At 39.5% G+C, this 27,492-nt stretch overlaps 1 protein-coding gene and 1 long non-coding RNA gene across 3 annotated transcripts; one reads left to right on the top strand and one right to left on the bottom strand.

Moving 5' to 3' along the window:
* Window positions 1-836: 836 nt before the first annotated feature.
* LOC128570731 (uncharacterized) lies at window positions 837-17,393 on the bottom strand. Its single transcript, XR_008375619.1, has 5 exons — window positions 17,337-17,393; window positions 5,443-5,506; window positions 4,821-4,908; window positions 2,882-2,949; window positions 837-2,429 (listed from the first exon to the last, which is right to left on the bottom strand). It is a non-coding gene; the product is annotated as an uncharacterized LOC128570731 (long non-coding RNA).
* KCNJ2 (potassium inwardly rectifying channel subfamily J member 2) lies at window positions 13,930-27,492 on the top strand. 2 transcript variants are annotated; one of them, XM_053570121.1, is made up of 2 exons: window positions 13,930-16,413; window positions 22,233-27,492. In XM_053570121.1, exon 2 carries the CDS (start codon window positions 22,463-22,465, stop codon window positions 23,744-23,746), a length of 1,284 nt encoding a protein of 427 aa, XP_053426096.1. In that variant the 5' UTR covers window positions 13,930-16,413; window positions 22,233-22,462; the 3' UTR covers window positions 23,747-27,492. The 2 variants fall into 2 exon arrangements, with proteins under 2 accessions (XP_053426096.1, XP_053426095.1); XM_053570120.1 differs by lacking the exon at window positions 13,930-16,413 and adding an exon at window positions 17,099-17,272.

The following is a 27,492-nucleotide window of genomic DNA, read 5'->3' on the forward strand; positions in this document are numbered from 1 at the left end:
GTGTCTGTATTTTGCTTTCTTCTGTTAGTGGGAGCTTGTTCAGTATGTTTATGAGCAGATGGGAATGATCCCTCTCTAAGGAAAAAATAGATAATGGATGAGAGAGAGGATAATTAAAGAAGTAGAGTCCTTGATTACACGAGAAGGGACGGCATCTAGTCTGTAAGCACAGGCAGCGGAGATGTCTCAGCTTAGCTAGCGACACAGAAGGGAAACGGCATTTGTAGGTAGTGGGGCTGAAGGACATCTCATGTTGGGTGTTGGGGTGGGGAGGGTGAAGGTTGAGGTTGCTCTCTGTGCTTCTCTTTTTGTAGGATAATGAGAAGCAAAGTAATCAGAGGAGTAGAGAGGGTATTATTTGAGTGGAGGAAAAACAAAAAAAAGGTTCAATACTCATCTCAGAGACTAGAAGAACTAAATGAACCAGGAAAACATAATTAGATTGTGAGGCTGTCCTGAAGTCACCTTTGAGATCCAAGATCATACTTTTAAGGTAACACTTGGCCAGGCATGGTGGCTCACACCTGTGATCCCTGCCCTCCGGGACACGGGGTCAGATGGATTGCTAGCGCTCAGGAGTTTGAGACTAGCTTGAGTAAGAAGAGCGGGACCCGATCTCTACTAAAGTACAGAGAAAACTAGCTGGACATCGTAGCAGGTGTCTGTAGTCCCAGCTATTCGGGAAGCTGAGGCAGGAGGATCACTTCAGCCTAAGAGTTTGAAGTCACTGTGAGCTACGATGCCCCAGCACTCTACCCAGGGTAACAGAGTGAGACTGTCTCAAAATAAATAAACAGACATATAAATAAACACCAGCCTATGTTTGTGGCATTTGCTATAAGATTATTTCCAAAAACTGATCAGTTGAAGAAAGAAACCCTCAAAATAACACATTCATTTTTGGAAATGACAAATTCATTCACAATTCAATAAAAAATAGACTAATTTCATCTGTCATGGAAACATTAATTGTGAGGCTCTAGAAATAAATGACTAGATCAGCATTTGGCTCAAGGAAGACATCTTACTACTTACGTATCATGCAGAGCAAAAGACTCTTTGAAAGATGACAGCTCTTCATCTTTTTTGTTTGTTCATTTTGTTTTCCTATTTGGTCATAGATTACAACCAACTGTTGAAGGGAAATGAGTAAAATGTGCTAAGACTCTGTCAACACACTAGATTTATCTTAGCTCATGGGTCTGCACACGGTTTCATAAGCTTTTTAGTGTAACATAATAAAGCACAATAAAAGGGGCTAAATGATAAATATATGAGGTAGGGAAAAACAAATGGTTTAAGTTGAAATTATTCTAGAACAGTGGCCACCTGGCTACTGTGGGCAGGAGCTGAATAACAATCAAAGGAGAAATGAAGATTTCAGTCCAATATTTGCTCATCTTCGTGATAACAGAACTTATTTTTTCTATCTATGGATTTGATTTTCTTTTTTATACAGTTGTGGATAATGTCAAAACTGGTTCTTTCCATGAAAGCAGCCCCATCCTCATCTGTACATCCGCTACTGCTGTTCATTCCCTTTTTCGTAAACACTTTTGACAGGTGGAGATGAGAAGATCTTAATGAATTTGGTGCTGTCTTGGTTTGGGATATATTCTGTGATATCCTTTTAGAGAAAAGTATTTCTTAAATCTGGTTTTTAGATGTACTTTTTCATGCTTTCAACAATGCACTACTACAGGGTTCATAGTTAAATGCATTAAAATCTAATAGGGCTATTTTCAGTCAACCTACCAGGATATAAACATTAAAAAGGTTCACTTTTCTCTGAAAGTGATGGATCCCAGACTGATACAGGCTTTTTAGAGAATAAATGAAGTGTTTGTAAATGAAATGTGGGTGTATATGGGGGCATGCCTGGCAGCTACTGTCATGAGTAATGAATAATAGTCAATGTATATTTTTATAAGTATTGAAAATAGGCACTTATAAAGAAAACCCTAATGTATTATTGCAGTTATAAATTCAATTGCCACATGTGAATAAAGCATGTGTTTATATTTAGTTTATAGTAAAATTGATGTTTATAAGTAGATATCATAAATCACTGATTTTATTGACCATAACATAGAAGTGAGACAGAAGCACCCTAAAATTAATTGACATGCTTATTTATACATTTTTACAAAGGAAACATCTTGAAAGTATCAAATTCATTATCTTCTCATATCCTGATTATTTGCAACAGAAGTTGCCAGGCTATCACATTTTGTCCAGGAGCCTATCTGAGAAGAATTCAGATCTCTGTTAAGAACAGCAATTAGCCGGGCGTTGTGGCGGGCACCTGTAGTCCCAGCTACTTGGGAGGCTGAGTCAAGAGAATCGCCTAAGCCCAAGGATTTGGAGGTTGCTGTGAGTTGTGTGATGCCATGGCACTCTACCGAGGGTGGTAAGGTGAGACTCTGTCTCTACAAAAAAAAAAAGAAAAAGAAACTTGCATCCAAACAAGAACAGCATTGAAAAGACAGAAAACAATTCATATGCCATTCTTGGCCACAAAGAAAGTAAGCAGTGTTTATTAGCAATGATAATAGTGATAACAATAGTAACAATAGTGGCAACATCTTTGGATCAACTTCCAAAGATCCTCATATTAAAATAACCATGCAAAAACAAACAAACAGAAGAAATAATATGGTGATATCACCTTGAAGGTCAACCCGGATTGTGGCGAACAAGGCAAAGGTAAAAGGTAAAAACTCATATTTAACTATATTAATATCATAATCCTTTAAATTGTAAGATTTTCAGAGGACTCACATCCATACGGAAGTATTTAAAATTGATTGTGACAATTTTATTTTTAATTGTTAAGAAGACCAAATCACATAAGGTGACATGTCTACCATTTTAGTCTTACCAAGAAAACAGCAAAAAACAACTCTAAGGGAATCTTCAGGAAGATCCTTTTCGACTTCCTTCGGATGCCTGTAGAATAAAAAACAGAATAAGAAAAATGATAACCCGTTCCATGGAGTTTTGATAAATATTTGACCTCAAAGATCACTAAATCTTTTTAAATAAAAATGTTAAACCTGCATATAACGGATTCGGGGGATTGCAATATTGTTTGAGGTAATTAACATCACAGTCTTCTTTTCACTGAGGTTGATTCTGAAGCTTAAAATTCCACCAAAATCAAAATTTTATTTATTTGTAATGTTTGATACTTTTTTCCCCTGGAATTTCTCCTGAAAGGCAATTCTTTATGATCTTTATCAATATGCATAATATTTGATTTTTTTTTTGCCTCTGTGGTGTTTCCCTTTGATTCATAGAAGCAGTTTTAAAATTTTACTCACATCTGCCACATGATTTGAATGACTAATTGTTCTCTCTGGAATTATGAAATACATGTTAAGGAAAATTTAAAAAAATCAATGTCAGGGAACAACTCCATCAGCAATCATCTCACCGAAAATCAATATTTTCCAGAATATTTTCACTTACGTTCAGGGTTGTCTGTGAGTTTAGCTTTTCAAATTATTAATAATGCGATGATGAAGCTAGGGCAGGAGGGTTAATGGTAGGAGGTACACCAGTTTTTCTTGCTTTTAAACAAAGCATTCAAAAGAGCAGAAGTCTCAAAGCCTTGTTTAATACTGGGCTTTTGACATTAAAATAAACTGACAATTTGACTCTTAGGGAACAGAATTCAATTAGGTATCAAGGTAGGTCTAATGGGGTTCAGGGAGCAAGGACCACACTTTTCTTATTTTTTAGAAATTTTATGTTAAGAACAATTCTTTGATGACTTTGTCCTTGGGTCCCTAGAGGAAGTTTGACAAGATCTTCTTTCTATAAGGTAAGGATGGTAAAAGTCCTGCAATGAATTATGGTGAAAATTAGCATTTGACTTTTTCTTTTTCCTTATTAAATTCGGTAAGGAAATTTCCCCAAGCTTCTCCGACTAGTGCACTTACATTGGTTTAGAACTATTTCTGCTTTCACTCATTGGATAGATGAGAAACAAAATATTATATGCATAACTTAGTTGTGTTTTTAGACAGATAAAAGAGTTTTTATTTTTTCTCTCAATGAATACAGAAATAAGATGCCAAGTTTTGCTGACACTGTCAGTAAATAAAAGGTCCAAATTCCATCATGGCTTTAATAAGAAAACTGCAGAGATAATAGAAAAGGAATGGCACGCCTTTTGTTCCCTTAAATTAATACAGTGTATTCAGTTTTGTTATTTACTATGAAATAATAAATATTAGATAAAATGAGAAAATGTCAATAATGAAACAGAAGAATATATCAGAATAAGTGTAATCTTATTAACTAGGTCATTGTTAACCGTGTGTGTGTACGTGTGTGCACACGTGTGTGCGTGTGATTTTAGAACAAAGCCATAGGCATCAAAACACCATGGGGTCACCACCAGGCCATGGAATGCCTATCTCCAAATGTTTTTACATGCGAGAGAATTATGTCTATGTTGGTTAACATATTGTTATTTTGAATGTTTCTATTGTAGGCAACTTCAACAAATCCAGTCCACCCAAGGGACTTTAACAAAAATGGTCGACATGCAGAGGAGGTCAACATAAGGAACGAGGCGACTGTACTGACACGTAATGTGGTGCATGTCTAGTCTATGAAAATTAGGTCCACTTGTGGCTGTGCTCAGTGGAAGGAGGTGGTCAGCTACAGAGGTTCTACTGTGTGTGTGTGTGTGTAAAGAGAGAGAAAGAGAGAGAGAAATGTCTGTCCATATCTTGACCTATTTTACTTATCATGGATTAATTTGCATTACTCTTTATTTAAAAATAATAGTGCATTAAACTATTACTTACCTTGATTACTGAGGCTTTCGATTTTGGTGCCTCTTAACTTTTACACCTGAGCTGAGCAGTGCCTTACTTTTTGCATTCTAATCCTGTCCTTGAAGTCAAATATAGAGAAAGATGAAGATATAAACCTCGATATCATCAGATACTGCTTTTTTAAAGGCATGAAATTATACAGTAGTATATTCTACCTTCAAATCACCTGACATTCTTAAACACATTTCAAAACCTAATGTTTTGGTTGCAAAATAAACCAATTTATTCAGTTATTAGTTGCTTCGATGTTGTTTTCAATCGCTAAGCACTCTTCAGTGCAACCTTTAACGATCACTAATGAGATCAAATTCAACATGGGTTGAGCTGGACCAGTCCAGAGCTAAATACTTGCCTGAAAGTTTCACAGTCCAAGATCCCTCTGTGGAACAGCAAACTTAAAACAGTCTACCTGTACGTTTATGAAAATCAGGAAACTACTGATTTTCATATTATTTGAATGCATAGTTGAAATCATTAGATAGTCTATCCTAAAAAATTTTTATGGCATTTTATCTCCACTTTAACCAGGAGGCACCAGTTAAAGAAAACATTCAATCCTGCAAGAATCATAAGTGAGTGTTGGTATTTGCACCTGTTCACTCAGTTCAACCTCGTGCTCCATCGCATTATTTAGGCCAGCAGTCAGCAGACTTTTTCTACAACCAACCAGACAGTAAATATTTTAGACTGTGTGGGCCACAAAGAGTCTCTGTCTCAATGCATTCAACTCTGCAGTTGTAGCCTGAAAGCAGAGACAATCTATAAACAGATGACCTGTGATCCACTGACACTTTCTTGAATACAGAAACTTGAATTTTATAAAATGTTCAGATGTCACAAAATAGTACTCTTCTTTTGATTTTTTTGCTATCTTAAAAATGTAAAAATCGGGCGGCATCTGTGGCAAAGGAGTAGGGCACCGGCCCCATATGCCAGAGGTGGCGGGTTCAAACCCAGCTCCAGCCAGAAACTGCAAAACAAAAAAAAAAAAGTAAAAATCATTCTTGGTTCACAAGCTAGATCGGTGGTGAGCCCAATTTTGCCTGTAGAGGGTTCTGAATCTGGGTCCATGGGAAGCATTATACTTTTGACTTAAAATTTCAGAAAGGCCCAGAGTTTTGATTTCTACAAGTCTAGTACTATAAGGATAATCTCTTGTGAAGCATATATCTCTGTTCCAGGCCATGTTCCGAACCCAGATGCTTTCCCATCAATTATACTCACTCCTATATTGTTTTGCATGAACAAAAGGAAAGGACTGTGCCTGTAGTCAGGCATATCTGGTGCCAGGGGAGTCACTGCACACAAAGAATTGAGTTCTTTTGAAGAATGGTTTTAAAAAAAAATTACTTGATGATGCCATCTCTAAATATTTCTTTACTTCTTTTCTGGATGGCTACCTTTTCCATTGTGAGTTCATCACACTTCTCACTCAATCCGTGGGATTCAGAAGTCCTGAAGATAATCCGTCTGCTGTTCTGGATACGTGGACCTTGTTCTTAGGAAGTATTACAGACGTTTCCCTCGAGGAGTTTGTGCACAGACCCCAGGAAGGAGGAGGAGAGGGGAGGAAGGGAACGGAGGCTCGCTAGTGGGCTATTGTCAGAGCCAACACTGGGTTACACGGAACTGACAGGTGCACCTGTGGCTGTAGGCAAAAATGCAAATTCTCCTCTGCCTGTGGGAACTGATGCTTCTGTGCTTCAGCCCAGGAAAAATTCCTAGAGATGAAAGAGGAAAGAGAGACTAGAAAAGGGATTGTTGGATGATTAAGCGATGTAAGTAGGGGAGCAGTGGAGGCTGCAGCCCACTTCTGCCCACTTTCATCTGGCCCCAGAAAACTCCTTCGTGAGAGCTCAGTTTGCAACTTGCTTGCACATCTAGGAAAACCCGCACTGCAGCTTAGGACAGAGAGGACTGGGACATCTGTTTCATTTACTCTTGCTGCATTTGATCTCACCTATAAAAGAATGTTTAACAAATGCGTGTCCTCTATTTGTCCCCAACTACTTTTCACTTGCTTAGACAACCCTCTTTCTGTGTTTTGCAGAAAAAAGGCAGAGCACCCTGCTTCATGAAAGTCAGTGGTATCAGGGCCAGCTTTTTCTTCATCTTTTGTTTTGTTTTGTTTGTTTGTTTTTAATCAGAAGCCACTGCAGTGGCTGTTATCTGATTATACTTCTTTCTGTAGTTAAGGCCTCTGGGTATTCAAGCCATCCACCTTCCTAGCAAGTGAAGATTGGGGCCAAACCATTATAATTCTCGAATTAGCCTGAATTGAATCATCACAAACCCATCACACAAGGCTGCTCCCTTCAGCCCAGCAGTTGAGATTATTATTTTCTGTGATGTAATGGACCTTTTGAAAGAAAACTCACCAGCAAGTACAATTCTCTGTCTACAGATCCTGTCTAACCAGAAGATTGTTGAAATCATCTGCAGTGGCCGAAAATGTGTCATTGAGGGAGAAGGTTTTTTAGATCAGAAGCATTAGTTATGGAGGGTGTAATTGTTGTTCCTCGCAAGGAAGAGAATAAAAGTGCAATTGCACTAGGTCATGTGTAAATTTATGCTGTTTTTACTGGCTCTTAACCCTTTTCCTTCCAGGAATTGTTAAGCTCCTTTGCAGTCGTATATCAGCCCTTGGGTAGGTTCTCACCCAGGGTGACTGTTTGACGGTAAGGCCCTTTAGTAGACCAACAGAATAGGAGTCAGGTCATACAACTTACTCCCTGGAAATTACGTAAGAGAAATAAATACCCTGGTATTTGCACAGAGAGGAAATTATGAAACTCTCACCGAGCATGAACTCATAGACTTGCCTGTGAGAAAATTTTTTCTTGGGCTGGGTCGGGGTCTTCAGTAGAGTTAAGGGTAAAACCTTCTGCTTGATATGGTCTACAGATCAGGCTGCCTTCTCACGGAGAGCACAGGGGTTCCGGAGATGGGAGGCTGCACGGATCATCTGTCAATGCTTAGAGTGTTCCTTCTTACTTTCTTTTTGTTTTGGTTTTATGTCATAGCCATTGCTTTCCATTATGAAGAAATAAGGCCAAAAATGTTTTTTTCTTTGTTTTTATATACCTTTCCGTTTGTCTGCTTTTTTTGTTTGTTTGACTGGACTGCCTCACCCTGCTGGGTATGGTATAGCTTAGTTTTAAGGCATCAAGCTTTCAGGGTACTTTTCCGACATGTTGCTTTTATAGGTGATGCTTTTCAATGGAGCCTGTGGAGCTGGAATCATGTAAGGTCTTGAGCTGCAATTCCAGGGATGAATCAAACGCTAACTTATGGTAGTGATGTAATTCAGAGCTCTCTGCCTGGACTGCCACCTCTGTTTGGGTCCCAATCCCCTTTACATAGAACTTGAAATAAGGTATGGACAATGGAGAGAAAAAAAAATAAACAGAGGCAAGAAACGCACAAGGAAAGAAGATAGAATATAGAGAGGAGTAAACTAATTTCTGTGCTTAATTCACTTAAGAAGAGCATTGATTTATTTTAAGCCCAGGACTAAGGACACTTGCATAAATTTCCATTATGCTGCCTGGATTTTGAAACTATGGATACGGCATCGGTGACTAAGCCTGCTGTGCTAAGTGATGCTTTGAACAGGTAGAGGTTCAGATTACCTCTGGAAAGAAATGCAAATAATATTTTCATTGTTTTCTACACGAAGGGAACTGTTTAAATCATGAGTATTCATCTGGTGCTTTACTGCAGTGTTGAAGCTGTTCAGCCTCAGAACTTTGTAGTTTATTCTGCTTTTCACAAATACAGAGAGCTGCCAGTCTTGACTTTGTCATACTTTTAATGCATAAGAAATGTGTGTGTGATGGGTGAATAGATGACTTTTTATATAGAAAATTGTAAAGAGTAACAGGACTCTAATCAGAATCAGGAAAGCAAGTTACAGACAGAGAATCTTAGAGTCTGACCACAACTTTTGTCAGAATTAACTAAATACAAATCAAAACTTAGCTCTCTTTGTCTTCTTATGAAGTTTTTGAACGTGTCATCCTTGGATCAGCAGATCTATATACGTGTCTGCATGTTTATATTTATTTCAAATTTGCATTCTGCCCACTAATCTATTAAGTATGTACCTTCTTTAATCTATACTAAAAAGGCACTACATTTTTATGTAAAAATAATATACAGTAAGAGCAATAGATTTGGGGAAGGATCTTTGCCCAAGTGGGAACTATATCACAACTTTTCAAGGATTTTTTCGAAAGCACTATTGGATGTGTTAACACATAATAAAAAGGTTTAATCTCAGTAAATAGGAACGTTAGCTTTTCTGATTTTTCTCCCTAAGTTGACTTAACAGGTCTTCACGTATTTCATTTTACATGCAGGGAAATAGCAATCAGATTGCCAAAAAGCATTATTTATAGCTTGAGTTCCTGCTCTGCTAAAACTTGATGACTCAGTTACGCAAACTATACAGAAGAATAGACTCTGATACAAACACAAGTTTTGAAATGAGAGCTTTGCTGATAAAAAGATCAGAAGCTGAAATACCGGAGACAGAATTTAAATCTGTGTTATAGATTCAGAGTTTCTCTATTGCTAACCCTAGCAACAACCCTAGAAGCAATTTCTAAAATACTTGCTTATAATGATGATTCATTTGAATTTCTTTAACATTTAAAATGATCTGGATGTAGCTCAAGTTCAAATGCAGCAGAAGAAATATCTGGATTAGATACTAATAAGTACATTAAAATATCTGACTAAGCACCTCCCAAATGAGTAATGACATACTTTATATTTTCTTTTAATAATCATATAATTCTATTAATGTTATGTTACCATCAATCACTGACATTACACCTATTAATGGCAGTCGGGTAAGCATTTTATTATTTCAGAGTTGTAATGTAAAATTTTATTTATTTGTAACAGATACTGGGGCTTTAAATATTAAAACATAAACTTATCAAAAGTCTTGAATTAAATATACATTGAGGACATGTGCTTACAGAATGGAAACTGGTCAGTGATAGGGGAAAACTCAATCAAACCCTCAGGGACTGATCAAATTTATTTTTAAAAGGGAAGAAACTCTCCCACAGGAAAGCATAAAAATTGAGCCAAACATTTGGAGTAAAAAGTCAAATTTCTTTCTTTCTTTTTTTTTTGATGGGGGCTGGGTTTGAACCCACCACCTCCGGCATGGCGCCCTACTCCTTTGAGCCACAAGTGTGCCCCAAAGTCAAATTTTTTATATTCTAGAGTCAGGGGAAAAATAATTTGGGGAAATTAGTTCAGTGGCTTTGAGAACTAGAGGTCTTATTCTTGGTTCTAGATTGGTCTGAAAATGCAAAGGAAGAGACAGCAGAGATACTATGAAATCTCCTGCACACAGCAGAGAAGGAAACTTTGGGTTTGGTATCAGCAGGCTTAGAATCTCCATCTACAGCTTCTACTCACATGAAGAAATTTCCTGGAACATAATTTCTGTATCTCGATATCCTTTTAGAATAAAATTGAGTTTTGGAAAATCATACTAAAAAAAAAAAAAAAAAAAAAACATAAGGAAAGATAACATGGCCAGGCTGCAGGAAGAAGCAATGAACGAAGAAATGATAGATTGAAGTTCCAACAGCCCTGTTTACATTCTTTTCATTCATTTTTAGATCTCTCCTTGTGTAAAAACTAGAGCATCAAATCGTCAGCCTTATCATACAAGTCTAAAAGTGGGCCTAAGTTTAACGTTTAATCTTTATATCTCTTTAAATCAAGTCATGAATTTTTTTTGAAATTCTGACCACCAACTGCAAAATCCATTTTATTGCTCTCCCTTTGTTTAGTGCCAACCTATACTTTCAAATATAGATACAATATGTGGCTAAACTCCTCAGATACTTATTTCTTGGTTTTAGGAATTAATCAGGCACTGCAATGAATACTTGTTGTGTAAGGTCTTAATGTATTTGTGCTTGATTCTCCCGAGATGCTCTTGATCTTATCACGTCTATCACTGCTAGGAACAGTCAATACTGAACTATAAATACCTATCACTGGGGATTGCTCTATGTCAGGCATTTTACATATATTATCCCTAATCTTTACCATGATCTTTCATAGCTAGTAAGTGGCAGAGCAAGTTCGCAAACACATGTCGGGTTGACCCAAAGCCCAACCTTTCCCCACTGGGCAACTCTGTCACCATCACCAAAGACACATAATTTAGAGCATCTTTGAATTCCGTGCATTGAGATTTGATTTAGAAGAACTGCATTTTTAAAAAGTTTTAAGAGTTCATACACTTTGACCTCGTAATTCCACATCTAGAAATCTATTCAAGGAAAATAAGAAGATATGAAGATAAATCATCTCTAAAGACAGTTAATGTATACCTATAAAAGTTAAGAAACAAAAATGCATATAAAGGTATAAGGATAGGTGATGATTAATTACAGTTCATATATATTATGGACATAAAATAGATGTGATTTTTAAAATATACACTTTCAGATGATTTTTAATTACATTTCAGAGGCTTAGATCATATAAAATTACGATATTCATGTATCAAAAATTATGACACAACTTGTCTTGAAACTGTAAAACATAAATGACTTTAAAATGGAAATGGAATATAGGAAAAGGGAGCTACCCCCAAGTAATCATGTACAGTTGTCATCCCCCAATGATGGGAACATGATTGTTTCATTTTCAACATTTTTCTGTACTCCTCTAATTTTTAAAATGCTTATCTTCTACATTTTCCACAATAACCATGCATTGCTTTGAATATAGGAGCCACACAATGCACCTTTTAAAAAAGCCACAAACTCTGAAAGCCCACATTCCACCACCTCTACCTTCAGGTTCCTACCCTTTCTTTGAAGAGTATCATTACTGGTGTTTTGACCCTATTGAAAATGTGTTTTTTGCATTTTTCTTTGTAGCTTGTGGCATGTTTCTTAAATATCTAAAATAGTGACTAGGCTTGTCTGTCTTAAGTTTTTTTTTTTTTTTTTGCTTTATTTTTGTTAATTCTGGAAAAAGCCGCATTGCAGGAGTCATTTAGTTCTCCAAAGAGGCATTATTACAGCTAAGAGGCATTCTGACAGGGATTTTAGATGTTGGATTCAGTTTGCTAATTGTGGTGTCCCTTACTGGAAAGCATTCCTCCCTGGGCTAGGCAGGGACTCTGGACGCTGATGGCCATCTCACCTACCCTAGCGGCTACCGACAGTGTCTTGTGTCTCCTTTAGAACTAATTATTTCCCAAGAACATTTTCTCATCTCCTCTCCTTCCTTCCTACCCTTCTTTTCTCTCATTTTTGTGTGCCAATGTACATGCAATAGATAACAATATTCACGGCTTCAGAGTAGTGCCTACTCCCTAGAAAGCCCTTAATAGGTGGTAGTTTCTTACTAGACGTCTTCTTATTAATACTCTTTCAACACCACTATTAAATGTTGGTACTACTAAGCCTCCAGTAATAGGTTTGCCTATTCCCAATGGTGGTGATGAGGCCGCACATTACTGGTATTTTCTCATCTGGAAGCTCCTCTACTCAATGACCCTGACCTGGCTACCCAGTCTCAGGAGCTGTGTCCCGTGGTCATTCAGGATGAACCCAGGCGAGCCTAGTTACCTTTGATAGAGCCAGTATGCCAGAGATAACACAGATGAAACGATCATTTTAATCTCTGTGTCAAGAGGCAGTAATGTAGGGTCCAGCCCTAAAGTGAATGTGGTATTTTCAGGCTGTAATTGTCTCACTCATGTGAGAGAAATGAAATCTTCCAGAGAATGGCAGAAGAGGTAATTTAGTAAATAATAACCTGGCTGCTCTGGAAGGATGATCTTCTTAAAGAACAGTACCTCTTATTGTTGTTGTTTTTAACATATTGGATGAAAAATAAAGGTCATAGTAAGAAACAGACGCTGTAAACACTCAAATATTTTCTAAATAAGTGAGTATATGATTTTGTTGTGTTTATACATATAAACAATTGTGAAAACACAAGTATCTTACATACCCAGAAACCTTCTTCAACTATTTGTAACACAGAAAATACAGGGACTAAGGAAATTTAATGCCCTGAGAAGCTAAAATAGATGCCATAAATCCATATCCTGAAGCTTTTTTACCCAAAAAGGAAATAGACCAAGAGAAGGTAACTCCAAATTCAGCCTCTGCTCATACCATTTCAAAAATACATCTTCAGAAGTGTTAGATCATATTTGCTTTTACTTTAACAACCTGGGTTACATAATTTCTCACCTCAGTGCAGATGAGAATCAACAAATTAGACAGAGCAGGGTGACAGCCTGACAGATTCAAGGCCCATTTTCAGAAGTAAAAAATGAGAAATGAAGGCTCACATTGATGGTGAAGAAGGAAAAACGAGCAGAAAGGCTTAAATAAGCTTAGTACAGGGTCATTTAATGCAGAGGAAATGGGTCTGCCCCACTGTATTGCAGGTAAAATTGAAACAGCTTAGGTTGATGATAAACATACTGAATCCTTATTCAAAACCTATATTATATTCAAAAACAATATTCCTTTCATTCATTTCATCATTCCACTGACCTTCTTAGAAGCAACTTACAATTTATACACTTGACTACATGTACAGATAAAGATCTGGGGGCATGGTGAGCATGTGGGAAATTAAATGAGGCAACCCTCTCTTCTGGTGTGTCCTCAGCATGCTTAACACCACTACAAATGGTAATACGTTAATCATATTAAAGCTTTCATCATAAAGACTTTCCCATAAATAATAACTCTGTTCCTGTCCTCAGAAACGCTCTACTATTATTCTGTTTTTGTTTTTATTGCTTGACCTATTTGAGTACTTAATAGTAGGCTGCATTCTAATGTCATTTGGTCATTTAAATGTTTCACTTTTGCATAGTCTGTCTTCTCAGTTAGAAATTTTGAACTCCTGCTTGAAACTATTCCTCCTAAAACCGACTTTTCTGTTTTTCCTATCACTTCACATATAGCTAAAGTACTAAGCAGTTATTCAATGAATACATTCATTGAATTTAATACGAAGATTAAATATTACCAAGTGGTAGGTCAACCTGCATAATTGCTAACGGCAAAACTGTTTCCCTATATATAAAATTACATTCAGTGCCTTAAAATACCAGTTAGTGGCTTGTCTTCATAGCAGCAGGTTGCAAACTCATCCTGTCTACATGTCAAGTCAATCTGATAATGATTTTATCACTTATTGCTATTGATTATTTTTTGGAAGATTAGTGACTGTTTTTTAATCCTCAACAGGAGCAAATGCTAAGAGCTTTTTGCCATCTATCCTTGTGAAATTGAACTGTATATAGATGGTTAATGGAAGTCTGATAATAAGTCTAATTGTTGGGGATCTTTATTTAATTGCAAAGCAAAGATTTTTGCTCCTAGTGCAATCACCCTCTGCATCACACAACTATTCACAGTCTGACTACAGATCTAGATTGTGACTAATATTTGGCTCTGATATTATAGGTGGTTACCGTGGAGAGAATCAGTAAGAGCACAATTGTCATTTCCTTGGAAAAATTTAGTATCCAGATGGATCCCAACACTGAGCTGCATTGGTGTCCAAAACTAATGGGGATTTTTGCTAAATAAGGCCTGACTCAGCCAAAAAAATAGACTCTAAATAGAGAACTCTGTATCGTGTGTGGCTCCCAAAAGTATATTTACCCAAGTACTGAAAGCATTGGCACACTAGAGGTTTCCTAATAGAGACATGATAAAAAGACATTTATTAATTAAAACACACATTGATATTTTGTCTTTATGAAATGAGGCAATGAAATTATTCAATGCTGCCGTACATTTACAAAGGTTCAGTTACAAAATTTAATCATTCGTACTTCCTTATTTAGCTAAAATAAATAAGGTAAAGATTCTAATCAGATTGAGAAGCTGCTTGTTAAAATCATTAACATTTCTCAAACTGTCTCCTTCAAGAAATAAGTCTACATCTTGCAGTCCCCAGGAAGAAAGGTTGCTGGTGAAACGATGTGGAGAGAGCCTGGGATACATTTATAATGTACCCCAACCTCCACAGCAAAATTTATACAGTCAATTATAAACTTATAACTCTGCTCTCATATATTTAAGGATTTTCCTCTCCTATCAAACTATTTTGGCCTGTCATGCATTCATTTAATTCAAAGTAAAACATTAAAGTAAAACAATACAGTAAAACAACAGCAATCCAAGTTCCAGAAAAAAAATAGCATCCCTTTCTGGGTTAATGACTGTTAAACTGAGCTCATTACCAGGGGGGAAAAATGTGTTGCCTCTCTGAATTCATATAATTTCTTAGCCATCTACCATACACCAACTGAATCATAATAAAGGAGAGAAAATATATAAATGATTGATTTCCTCATTCCATTTAGGCTTAATATGTTTTAAGGGACTAATTAGATCTCTGACTGTTTTTTTTAATAAATCCAGGAGGAAGCACATTTCAGAAGAAGCTTACTGAAGTGGAGCGAGCTGTTAACTCATTCTCCGTCCTTTAGCTAACATACAGTTAATTTGTCTATCTCCAGGTTCTTTTTGCTCCGGACTACAGCCTGGGTTCTTATACATACGCCCATCTATTTTACAGAGTTAATTCAAGCGGTTTAAAAATAATGCATGACTTAATAAAAATGTAAGTAGACCTCCTTTGAGGGAGGCATTATTCCCACATACATGGCAACAAGAGTTGATAACAAGGCTTGATGGATTGTATAATCTCAGCAAATGAAAAGAAACAGCCGCAGCATTTGGCTAGCAGAACAGTCACACCGCGTGCATGACCTATTCCACGCCCTTTTAATTTAAATGTCTTGCTCCATGCTAAGAAAGGAGGCACACTTAGTAACCCAGGATTAAGTACGTATCTGAAAAATCTAAGCAAACATATTTCACCAGCACCTCCTAGGGGCCACGTGAGGATATGAAAAAAGAGGGTGGGTACCCGCGCCGAGCTTTCCTCCAATTGTCAGTTTCTCCTCTTCTACACATTAAAAATCCACCCGGCTCTGCCGTTCAGAACGTGATCTAGTTTGGGAAAGTAGTCTGGCGACTCGAGGAGGCCTTTAGAGGTTTTAAGCAAACTGTACAAAAGACACTTGAGGAAACAAACATTTAAAAAAAAAAAAAAAACTCAGTGGCAGGAAAACACTCCTAAATATATCCTGTCCTCTAGGAGCAAACCTATGTTACGACACCAAAATGCTCAGAGTTAATTTGCACTTACTCTTAGATTTACACCCACAAAGACACACACACGGATTAATTGGTAAAAGTTCCAGGATCCAGGCCCCGGCACCACTGAGGCTGATTTGTAAGGGTCTGCATGCTCTTGCGTGGTTCTTGGGAGTGAGGGCTGGGAGGCGCTCATGAGAGGGCTGATCTGAGTGTCTGTAGGAGTTGCTGTTCCAGAAAATTCATTACTCTCCTAATTGTTCTGATTTTAGATCAGCAGAGCGTGCCAGGCGGTGGTGAAGAAAGAGATTGAGGGCGGATGAGGCGAGAGGGAAGGAGTCGTTCACCCTTCAGATAAATCTAGGCACTTTGTAAGTAATTCACGAGCAGTCGGGAGAAGGAATAGCCGAGCAGTTAGGCAGTGGTCACACTTGGGAGCGTCAGAATCCTGCGGGGTTGTGTGCGCCCGTCCGGGTCCCTTTCCCATTTCATAAGCGGCTCCTCCGCGCGCAGCAGGTTGCGCCGTGAGGGTGGGGGTGTTCGAGGGGCCCGAGAGGGAGGGGCCCAGGGCAGAGGGAGACGCGCCCGGACTGCCGTGCGGTCCTCATAGCAGCAAACTCCCGGCCCCGCCACCGGCACGTCGCAGGCCCTTCAAGGAGCACGCACAGCACAGCCGCCACAAAGAAGAGAAACCGGGAAGTGTGGGGCTCGGAAAGGGTAAGGAAGCTTTGCCCAAGACCAAGTTGCAATTAGGAAGCGGTAAAAGCCGGGCCGTGGAGCTTTCCACCTGCTGCTGTCCCAGCTGGGCCGCCACTTCCTCCTCCGCAGCCCTGGCCGACTCCCCGAGCAGGCTCCGGAGGGCGGAGGGGTAGGAAGCGGCAGCAGGTTCCCCTTGCTCGCTGCGCCGCGGGCCGCGGGTGTAGCATCCTCCCCTCCCCGCCCAGGCTCCCGGGGGCCGGGCGCACGGACAGGCGCTCTGCGATTGGCCGGCGGCGGCCGTGGGCGGAGCCAGGAAGGCCGGTATCGCATGTGGACCGCCTCAAAAGAGCCCAGGATATTGCAGAGCGCACTGGAACCCTGGCCAGCGCGCAGCCTTCCCGGCGCCGGCAAGCTGGGTCTTGGGAATTCTGGCTTGCTTTGGCTCACTCGCTTTGACAAACTACTGGATCTTATATGCCTCTGTACTCCCCACTTCCACTCCATGTCCCCATGCTCCAGCGCCAGCAACAGGTAAGGGCTGCTGTGTTTTCTTCCCTTCTCTCTCGTGGACTGGGGCCGCCGTCCCTTACCCTACCCTGTCCCGCTGCTCGCTGCTCCAGAGGTGGTCAGCTGTCACACTGCTGTAGCGCTCACCCACGCTCCGGAGTCCCAGATCATGCCTATATAGTTTGTGTGCGCACCAGAACATCCCCAGAGCTAAAAATACTGAGACATGCTTGGAACAGTTGAGCAATAGAACCAGATTTCTCTGCAGCATCTGTTTGTGCTCATAACTTCCAGTGCACCAGCTGTAGCGAGATACTGGATTTGGAGGCAATGGCGAGAGTCTGTGTTCCATTCTCACTCCTAGGGCGAAAAAAGGTGGTTGGGGTCAGGGCGAGAGTCTTGAGCCCTGGTCTCAAACCTTGGCAACCTTAGGACTGAGGGCTCAACATTATTTTTGATCCTTGGCTTCTTCTTCTTATTATTATATTTTTCCCTCTTGGTCATTGCCTCAAGTGTAGCTTCGAGAGAGTTGCAAACAGAGTGAGCTTCTCAAAGTTGCTTTCCTGGGGGAAGACAGTGGGAGCTGGAGTTGGATTACAGCCCATAGACTGCAAAACTTTGACATCGTATTATCACTCTCCTCTAAGCAATGTGATATTCTTAGTAAATAATGGTGCTAATACCTAGCTTACAAACATTATGGTTTTAGGAAGCAGAAAGATCAAAACGACGTAGTTCTGCAAAAAGATTGCATCATAGCCTGGATTCGTCAAGACAATTAAAAAAAATAGAGATAGAAAATTGGGCAGTTTAATGTCTCTGTCGGATTAAGGATATCGGTAGGGTGGTAACTAGGAAAAGGCTGTGATTCTGGGGGTTTTCACGCACTCAGAATTTACCTGTTAGGAAATAAGGTGCTATTTGAAAACCTGCTTTGGGTATGCAAAGAATGTATATTGCTTTTGACAATGTTTTCTCTTCGCATTCATAATAGTCACATTTCCTTTCCCTAACCACTGTTGTATATCTGTTGTACATTGCCTTTACACTTGGTAGCTTTTCCTGCTCACTTCCAAGTATTTTATTTATATTTGCCTTTATCTGGAAAAATCCTAGTGCTCAAAAGGAGAAAGAGATGTTACTTCAAGGATGGTGGAAGGGGGTGACAGCTGGGGTTAAAGGTCATTTGCTTTCTGCCCTTCCCCCTCTTATTTTGGTGGTACTTGTTTAATGTTACTTGGTATCTATAAGGAATATTTGTTCTAAATGCTTGTGAATTTGGCTTTTTTTTTCCCTTTTTCTGTCTTTCTTTTTTAAAGAACATAGTCTTTCTACATTCTTAGACTCACCAGTTATAGAATCTTTACTTAGCTCTACAGTCCTTGTATGACTTTGTAGTAGACTGAAAAGATTGAGCACAACTTTACCTGAGCAGATCTTTTAACTGTTTTGTTTTTTTTAAGTGTGTGTTTTTGTTTGCCAAACATGTTTTTTTTTAGCATATGCAAATGCCATTGTTGAGCTAGTTGGTGCTCACATAGATAAATGGGTACTCCCTTCCCCTCCCCATTTTCCCCTCCCCCTCCCTTCTGTTTACTGAGCTTCTAAGAGGTTGCTTTGCAAGCAATTGTGCTCACATAGCAACATGTGCCCACAGCACACTCAGGCTGGTCTATATGGCGTCAGCTGGGGAATAGCTACTCTAAACCCTCATTAGCAGACCTCTCTCTCAGCCCAGTATATTTTCTTTCACTATCTTTATTTCCTACCGTTAGAAACCTTCATAGTCACTGCATACCATGACCATATCATGGGACATTTTTGTTCTCATTTATTCTCCCTGATTATTTAATTTTTAGCTATTTATAAACTGTATTGGAATATTTCCTATATAGTGAAAGTAATGTAGATCCCCCATTTGTATCATGTGACCTCCTTGACCTTGAATTTATCAATAGCCCTCTCTCCTTTAACATCTACCTACGACTGAAGCACTGAACTATTTTTTTTCCATTGCTTATGCTTAATTTTGGCTCAACCTATAAATAGTCTTAACATGAACAGCACCACATGTAACCTCTCAATTTCCCAGAAATACTTTCTACATTATTGGTTATAGCCTGGGCAAAATGATTATTTGTGTGTATTAAATTTATATGCAGGACCCTGAATATTTATTTGGCCATGAGAGGTAACTTATACATCGTTCATCAAACCCAGTATCAAGTCTCTGGAGCTATGTCCACCAAGAAGGAAAATCACTTAGCACTCTCATTTACTCCTAACTGATTCTTTCTCAAAACATTATTTTGAGTGTATGCTTGAAATAAAGTTACATAAAAGTCCTTTTTTTTAAATGAAACCTTTTACCAGGTGGTCATAAATTGATTTCTAGTGAGAGAGGAACGGGCAAAGAAGTTTTCTGTTTGATACAAGTCGTTCAGGCATGTGGGAAGGTTAACAGTAAAGGCAGTCTTTACAGTGAAATGTTAAGACAAAGGTCCTATGAGACTTTGACAGGTTCTAGACTTTTGTTATGTAATTAGTTCCACAGAAGCCTGGATATACACAGTGTGTGTGCACACATATACACATATAAATCTGGGGGAATATCTATTTAAAGTGACAAAAGTTTCTATTATGCCAAACAAACAAACAAACAAAAACTTCTTTTTCTCTTTCCAGGAAGAGATGGTAAAATTTCTAAATGATGCTCCACATGTGGAACAAATTCTGTCATTAGCAATGGAAATACGACTATAATAGTCACTCAATACAGGCTATTTTCAAGGTTCTAAATGTGGAAAGCTATTCGTAGGAAGCTAGTATGTGTGATTTGTGGAATTCAAACAAATGTCCTGGGGTCAAGATTTTTGGAAAGTCATAATTCAGTCTTTAGATTTCATATGGTTGTTGTGTTTTAATTTGAAAGGAGTGCAGAAAGAAGTCGGGAGACATTCAAGACTGTCTGCTCACGGCCCCTAACATTAACTCAGAAGGAAGGATTGTTTTGAATCATGGAAAGGGAATTTCTTGGTGTCAGCTTATAGCACAAGGTTCTGAAGTCAATCAGAGCTCAAGGATACAAAACACTCTTCCATGAGGCTGTTCTTCCCAACCCTCCCCACCCTTTTTTGAAAGTATACCTATATTTGGTGTTGCTATCTCTGTATAGAAATGATTGTCAATTTTGTGGGAGCTAAGCTGAAATAACAGTTTAAAAAAATGCTTTCCGTATCTAGAATCTAGAACCCTGAGGAATAGGATTCTTGTTTCTTCTGTCCAAGTGCAAACTTCATAGAGAAGCAGACAAAACATTGAAGCAGGCAGAAGGTTAGGAAGGCACAGTAACTTCTTTTTATAAAGTAATTCAAAGGCACTTTCAAATCGGGCATCATTTAGGTGTCAAAAGCTGCCAAAATGTAACACACATTGCAATTTTCATAGATGACTAATCTCAGGAAAAATGTGTTGGGGCACATTCTTGTATAATAACTTGGATAAAGAAGAAGAAGTCAAAAGACTGTAACAAGGCATTTTCAAAGACAATGCACCTTGCCTCTTTTCAAGGAGATGCAAAGATGCAAGATAAAAGGTTGGCTTTATTTGTTTGCAGCTGGCTTGGCTGAAATTGGTTTTGTTAACTGCTTAATCTCACTGGCTTTAGCAGAAAGAAAAAGTGGAGTCTTCATTAGAAGGGCCTCAACAAATTTCTGATCCTTTCCATGTGTTGGTCATTTCCTCGCTTAAATACAGGAGATGCATTTGGTTGTTGGAAAAGTTGAGAATCATTTTTCTTTTTCAGTTCCGGGTAATATCAGTTTTGTTAATGTGTGTGTGATAAAGAAAACACCTTAGACTTTCTCTTAGGCTTTTGTTAGTTGTCAAGGAAAAAAATATATACTTTCTCTGAGGAAATATGGAAAGTTAAATAGATAGTTTTCATGTAGGGGAGAATGAGCACTTAGAGGAAAACCGAAAACTATTTGTTCATATTAAGTAAAGGTGAGTGCCTTCTCCATAGGAACCTAGGGCAAACAGCAGCACTCAAAGTGAAAGTGAGTGATTTGGCATTTATGATCTGCCCTTACAAAGTTGTCTCTGTTTGGGAGAACACAGCTTTGGACCCACATGAAATGAGTTCCTGCCTTATCTCAATCCACTAAAGACCTGTTCCTTTGACACAATGGTGCTTACTTCCTAGCCTATCATTACCTCTGGCAGTCCCATCTCGAGAGAATTTCAGGACTCTTATTTCTAGGCAACAGAATTGTGCTTTCTGTTCCCCAGAGCAACCCTCCTTGGTCTTCAAGTCAGAATCAGTGGCACTAGGAGAGATGCATCAGACGTTTCTACATAGTGACTGCAGTAAGTAGAGGAAGAGATGAAACAAGCCCAAACAGTATCCAGAAATTGGGGTCCATTTCAGATGATTATAAGGGCTGTCTGCACAATTATATCATTTAAACAAAATAGCCTGTGTCTTTTGTTTTCAACCTTGTCATCAGGAGCTCTAATAGTCTGTCATAATGCAAGTGCAATGCAATTAATATCAATGCTGCACTCGTGTGAAAAGTTCTGTAGACACGTCCTAGTTCTAAAAGCTTTGGGAACAAACCTTGGAATCAGAAAGCCTTTCTTCTTGTGAGTATTCTGGAACTTTAGCAAGTGGGGAAGAAGAGAAGGGAGAGATAGACTTGAAGAAAAACAGAACATTCCAGTTCAGTGGTAAAAAATAAAGGGAAAGGGACCTGAAATTTTGGTTGAGCAACTGTCAGAGATTCATTTTATGTGTAATGACTTTATGCTTTTAAGTAAAATTAAAAATCATTTTTAGAATATAAAAATTAAAAACCCTGTAATTCAATGTAAAATATTTTTGACTTTGCCTGATCATGTGTTTTTGTTGGGACATATTACCTTAAACAGTCGAACTCTTTAAGAATGCCTGCTTTTGTAATGAATGATCTCTCTTTTCTTGCAGGACGCCTTCTCTGGATGTCAACTGAGTTACTAAGGCAACTCTACATGTCAGGAGACAGACCTTGGTAGAACTCCAAGGCTCCTGGAGACACTCATCTTCTCCTCATTTGTTATTATTATTTTTTTTGTGTGTGTGTTCTCACTGAACATTCAAAACTGTTTCTCCAAAGGGTTTTGCAAAAACTGAGACTGTTTTCCAAAGCAGAAGCACTGGAGTCCCCAGCAGACGCGATGGGCAGTGTGCGCACCAACCGCTACAGCATCGTGTCTTCAGAAGAGGACGGCATGAAGTTGGCCACCATGGCCGTCGCCAACGGCTTTGGGAATGGGAAGAGTAAGGTCCACACGCGACAACAGTGCCGGAGCCGCTTCGTGAAGAAAGACGGCCACTGCAACGTCCAGTTCATCAACGTGGGCGAGAAGGGACAGCGGTACCTGGCGGACATCTTCACGACCTGCGTGGACATCCGCTGGCGGTGGATGCTGGTTATCTTCTGCCTGGCTTTTGTGCTTTCGTGGCTGTTTTTCGGCTGCGTGTTTTGGTTGATCGCTCTGCTGCACGGCGACCTGGATGCGTCCCGGGAGAGCAAAGCCTGCGTGTCCGAGGTCAACAGCTTCACGGCCGCCTTCCTTTTCTCCATCGAGACCCAGACGACCATAGGCTACGGCTTCAGGTGCGTCACGGACGAGTGCCCGGTGGCCGTGTTCATGGTGGTCTTCCAGTCCATCGTGGGCTGCATCATCGACGCCTTCATCATCGGCGCCGTCATGGCCAAGATGGCGAAGCCCAAGAAGCGGAACGAGACGCTGGTCTTCAGCCACAACGCGGTGATCGCGATGAGGGACGGCAAGCTGTGCTTGATGTGGCGCGTGGGCAACCTGCGCAAGAGCCACCTGGTGGAGGCTCACGTGCGTGCGCAGCTGCTCAAATCCAGAATCACCTCCGAAGGGGAGTACATCCCCCTGGACCAGATAGACATCAACGTGGGCTTCGACAGCGGCATCGACCGCATCTTTCTCGTGTCCCCCATCACCATAGTCCACGAGATCGACGAGGACAGCCCTCTGTACGATTTGAGCAAACAGGACATCGACAACGCAGACTTTGAAATCGTGGTGATCCTGGAAGGCATGGTGGAAGCCACGGCCATGACCACCCAGTGCCGGAGCTCTTACCTGGCCAATGAAATCCTCTGGGGCCACCGCTACGAGCCTGTCCTGTTCGAGGAGAAACATTACTACAAAGTGGACTACTCGAGGTTCCACAAAACCTACGAAGTCCCCAACACCCCCCTTTGTAGTGCCAGGGACTTAGCAGAAAAGAAATACATCCTCTCCAATGCTAACTCATTTTGCTACGAAAATGAAGTTGCCCTCACTAGCAAAGAGGAAGACGATAGTGAAAACGGGGTTCCAGACAGCAGGAGTACGGACACGCCCCCTGACCTAGACCTTCACAACCAGGCCAGCGTCCCTCTAGAGCCCAGGCCGTTAAGGCGAGAGTCGGAGATATGACTTGACTGATTTCCTTCTCTGGAATATTCACTTTACAACACAGTCTGTTGGACAGAGGCCCAAAACAGTGATGCAGACGACGGTACTGGTGACGAGCTGGGTCGATCAAGCGGCCCCCAAGGGACTGAGGCAGGCACAGTGGTTTCAAAGGAAGACTGTAAGCCTGATGATTAACGTGAGCACTAAAGGTGCCTCTCCGTGACCCGATGGCACATATTATGTTGTAGAATAAGTTATGGATTTTTTTTTTTTTTATGTTTTTGTTTTATGTTTTTACAAAACTTGAACTTGCAGGCAAGCCTTGGTTGGGTATTTGACTTATCCAGAATGCTTCTCTATAGGGAACAAGAATGTTTTTAATGGCATAACAAAGGCAAGACTCTGCCTTAATCTTTGAAAAGCTGCTAACTACATGAACACAAATTGTATTTTTGTTGCAGTGTAGTTTTTTTTTTTTTAATTTTGTGTAATTTTAAAGTCAGTGTTGAACTTTGTTGAAAGTTCACCATGTGCTTCAAAGTGGCAAGTATTTGGGTATTAATTGCCTAAAAGGAGAGCCTGATATTTTGAGGCCAGTAATTTGTTTGCTAGAATTGATTTTCTCTCTCTCTCTCTCTCTCTTTCTTTGGTTACATAAGGGCATTATGTAACACTAGCCAAATGGTAGCCTCCGGGTTGTTTGTTTGTTTTGTTGTTTTCCTCCATGATGTTAATGGGTTATCTCAAATTTTAAGTTAGACTACCTAAAATAAATACCAAAGATAATGCATATTTTTGCACAATGAAGCTTATACTAAATAAAGAAACAAAGCCCCACGGGCTGCCTTGATATCAAGAGACAATAACTTTGAACCTCAGCAAGACCCTGAACCACTGGTTCTTTTTGCACCTTATTCAGAAAACACAGCGTTGTACACACAGAGTCCAGTAAGTGTAGTGCTTTTGAAATTTTGTTCTTTCATGTAAACTTTCTTAATTGAAGAGGAAGAAGAAGAAGAAAGGAGAAGTACAACTCACAAACACACCCTGTCTTTCCTGCGGGGTGGTGTAGGCCAGGCTGATGCGTACGCTGAGAGATGGTGATGTGCGCTTTCTGATTGCGTGGGTTTTCCCTTTCTGCACATTCCAAACTGTATTCTGTAGGATCAGATCTTCACTAAACCTTGGTGGCATCCTGGCATCCTCAAGAACTGAGCCATCCAATGTGAAAGATGAATAGGTTGACATCACTGCTGCTGAGTTCATTGTCCTGTCAGGACATCACCAGCTCCACGCTCTCTTAAAGAGAGAAAGATGCCAGGCCTGGCCTCCAGGCTGCTTCTTCTCATCAGTCTGGAGTGACTTCTGCAGGGTCAGAGAGGCTAACAAATGCTAAAGCCGGGATGCAAAGAGGTGTGGACAAGCCACTTTGATGCAGCACTTCAGATAAAGTATTCAGGAGGGACAGGAAAACTTGTCTTTTTTTTATGGCAGAGGGGAGGAGTGAAAGTGCCTCAGGATTTTCGGGTCAAAGAGAGCCATAAAAATTAACATAATCACAAATAAAAGAGATAATAGTGTAAAGGGATTATTTTCTGTGTGTAAACTCATGATTGAATGTGAGCTGACTCTGTCTTCTGTGGGGCTCCTAGAGCAGCTTACAAAAGAAGGATGCATTGTTTTCCAGAAGCTTCTCCTGCCTGGTGGGACCCTGTTGCTCGGACACTTTTTTTTTTCTTTTTCGTTCCCTGCTCTAACTCAAAGATGGAGCTCTTTTTTTGGTTTAACGTTCCCTGTTTGTGAATTCTGGGGTTATTGACTTTTTAATTGGAGTCTCCAAATCAGCTCTTTTATGGTATTATATCCCTGTATGCCATTAAAAAACAGCTTGTTCTAGGGTTATGTATTTGCTAATTGGATGCTTCTGATGAGCTCTGGTTCTTGAACAGCCATATCCGAGTGCAGTGCCTGCAACACATAATGACAGTTTCTGCTGTTTTCAGCCTTCCACTTTGATGGGTTTGCGAGCCATGGTGTTATTTTCATTGAAACCAAGAAAGAGACGCAAAGCAAGTGGATGTTATTTTAGACCCAAATTTTAAGGCAGGTTTGGGAAGTTGTTTAAAGAGTTAAAGGAATTGGAGATTAAGTGGACAAGAGAACTCCCAGAAGAGATAACAATTTGGTCTTTGATAGCGAGACGGTATATTGAGGGCTTCAGCTGCTGCTATTATGATGTTTTTGTAAAGGAAACTCATCAAGCCAAAGAGTATTCAGTGATATGTCAATTAAATGAAGATGCAGTGGAGAATGAGGTGGGGGGGACCACAAAAGAGGCTCTCCCCCCAAACACACAGTGCTACCACTTAAAAAAAGACTTCAGATATATGAAAGAGGATGGGTGTGGGGGCAAGAAAGAGGGAGAGAAATCTTTCAACCTATTTCTGAAAAAGAAAAAAAAAAGTCTAAAATTTCTGGTGCACAAGTTTGTTTTTTTTTTCAAGAAAATTTTGCAGAAGCTATGTTTTTAAAAGTGTACATTTTATAAAGTTTATCAGATATTTTCATATTTAAAGCCAAATGTAAATAGAAATCTGTAAAGGGAAAACAATTGCCATAGGAAGTATAATGTCAGTGCAGCAATTTCGGAGAGCTAGTACCTATATGCTACTGGTTAGCATGGTTTTAGCAAATATTTACCAGCCTTATAAGGTTTGTATTGCTATGTTCTTCTGTTATTTATTTCAGCATGGACTGTTCATTCGAAAGCTTTTTCCAGTTATTAGCATTTTAACAATTACAAGCTTTAAATGGCATTTTTTTTTTTTTTTTTTTTTTGTCAAGAGCCAAGACGTAGGTAATGCACAACACTTACTGCTGCATTTTACCTTCAAAATATCTGTCTTCATCGACTGGATCTCTGTCACCAGTGTATACATGTGATTAGAGTGCAGATGGAAGGGGCTCACCAAGAATATCTGAGGGGCAATTCCTAGATGCTTGTTGCTTCTCTATTGCAAACAAAACCCTGTTGAATTTACTTAGAATTTATTCCCTTTTATAGAATTGTTACCCATATCTGGATGGGCGCTATATTTTGAGAGGGGGGAAGTCATAAATTTCAGGTTATCCTATTTTTAAATAAAATGTAGACAAAGTGAATTCTATTTTGAATACCGAGAAAGGAATAGTTTTGTATCCCTCTAAGAGTATACTTGAATCAGACATTAGAAGGATGTCACCATAGCATTGCTGTCATTTCCGAATTCCTAGACTAAGTTTGCTTTACATTGTTTTTGTTTTGTTTTCTTTCTTCCCTTTACTCTCCTGTCCCAAATCTTGGTGTGTATTTGATGAGCTTTGTCATCCAAATCATGTTCCCCTTGCAAATAATGGGTGTAATTTCGTATTTTATAATAAGCTGCTCAGTAAAGGCAAAAAGCTTGTCCTGAGAAGTAGAGTGAGTTCTTTCCACTCTGTGTCTAATAACATAAAGGTGAAAAAAAAAAAAAGTGTTGAGCAGACACCTCCCCATCCTCAACCCTCAGTGAACCAGAATCTCTTTTCTAGTCCTAATGTTGGGTTTTAGCTCTGGGCTCTGGCAAATTGAACAATCCCGGCCTTTGAGAATCCTGATAGTTATTATTTCCCATTTGCCGTCTTTTTTGTACCTAAAGTCTTCCTCTTGTACTGCACAAACCATGGATTGTACATATTTTTATATATTATGTCTTATTTTATTATTTCTAAATAAAAATTAAAAAATG

Source organism: Nycticebus coucang, chromosome 18, assembly GCF_027406575.1.
Source record: "Nycticebus coucang isolate mNycCou1 chromosome 18, mNycCou1.pri, whole genome shotgun sequence".
Taxonomy (NCBI): domain Eukaryota; kingdom Metazoa; phylum Chordata; class Mammalia; order Primates; family Lorisidae; genus Nycticebus; species Nycticebus coucang.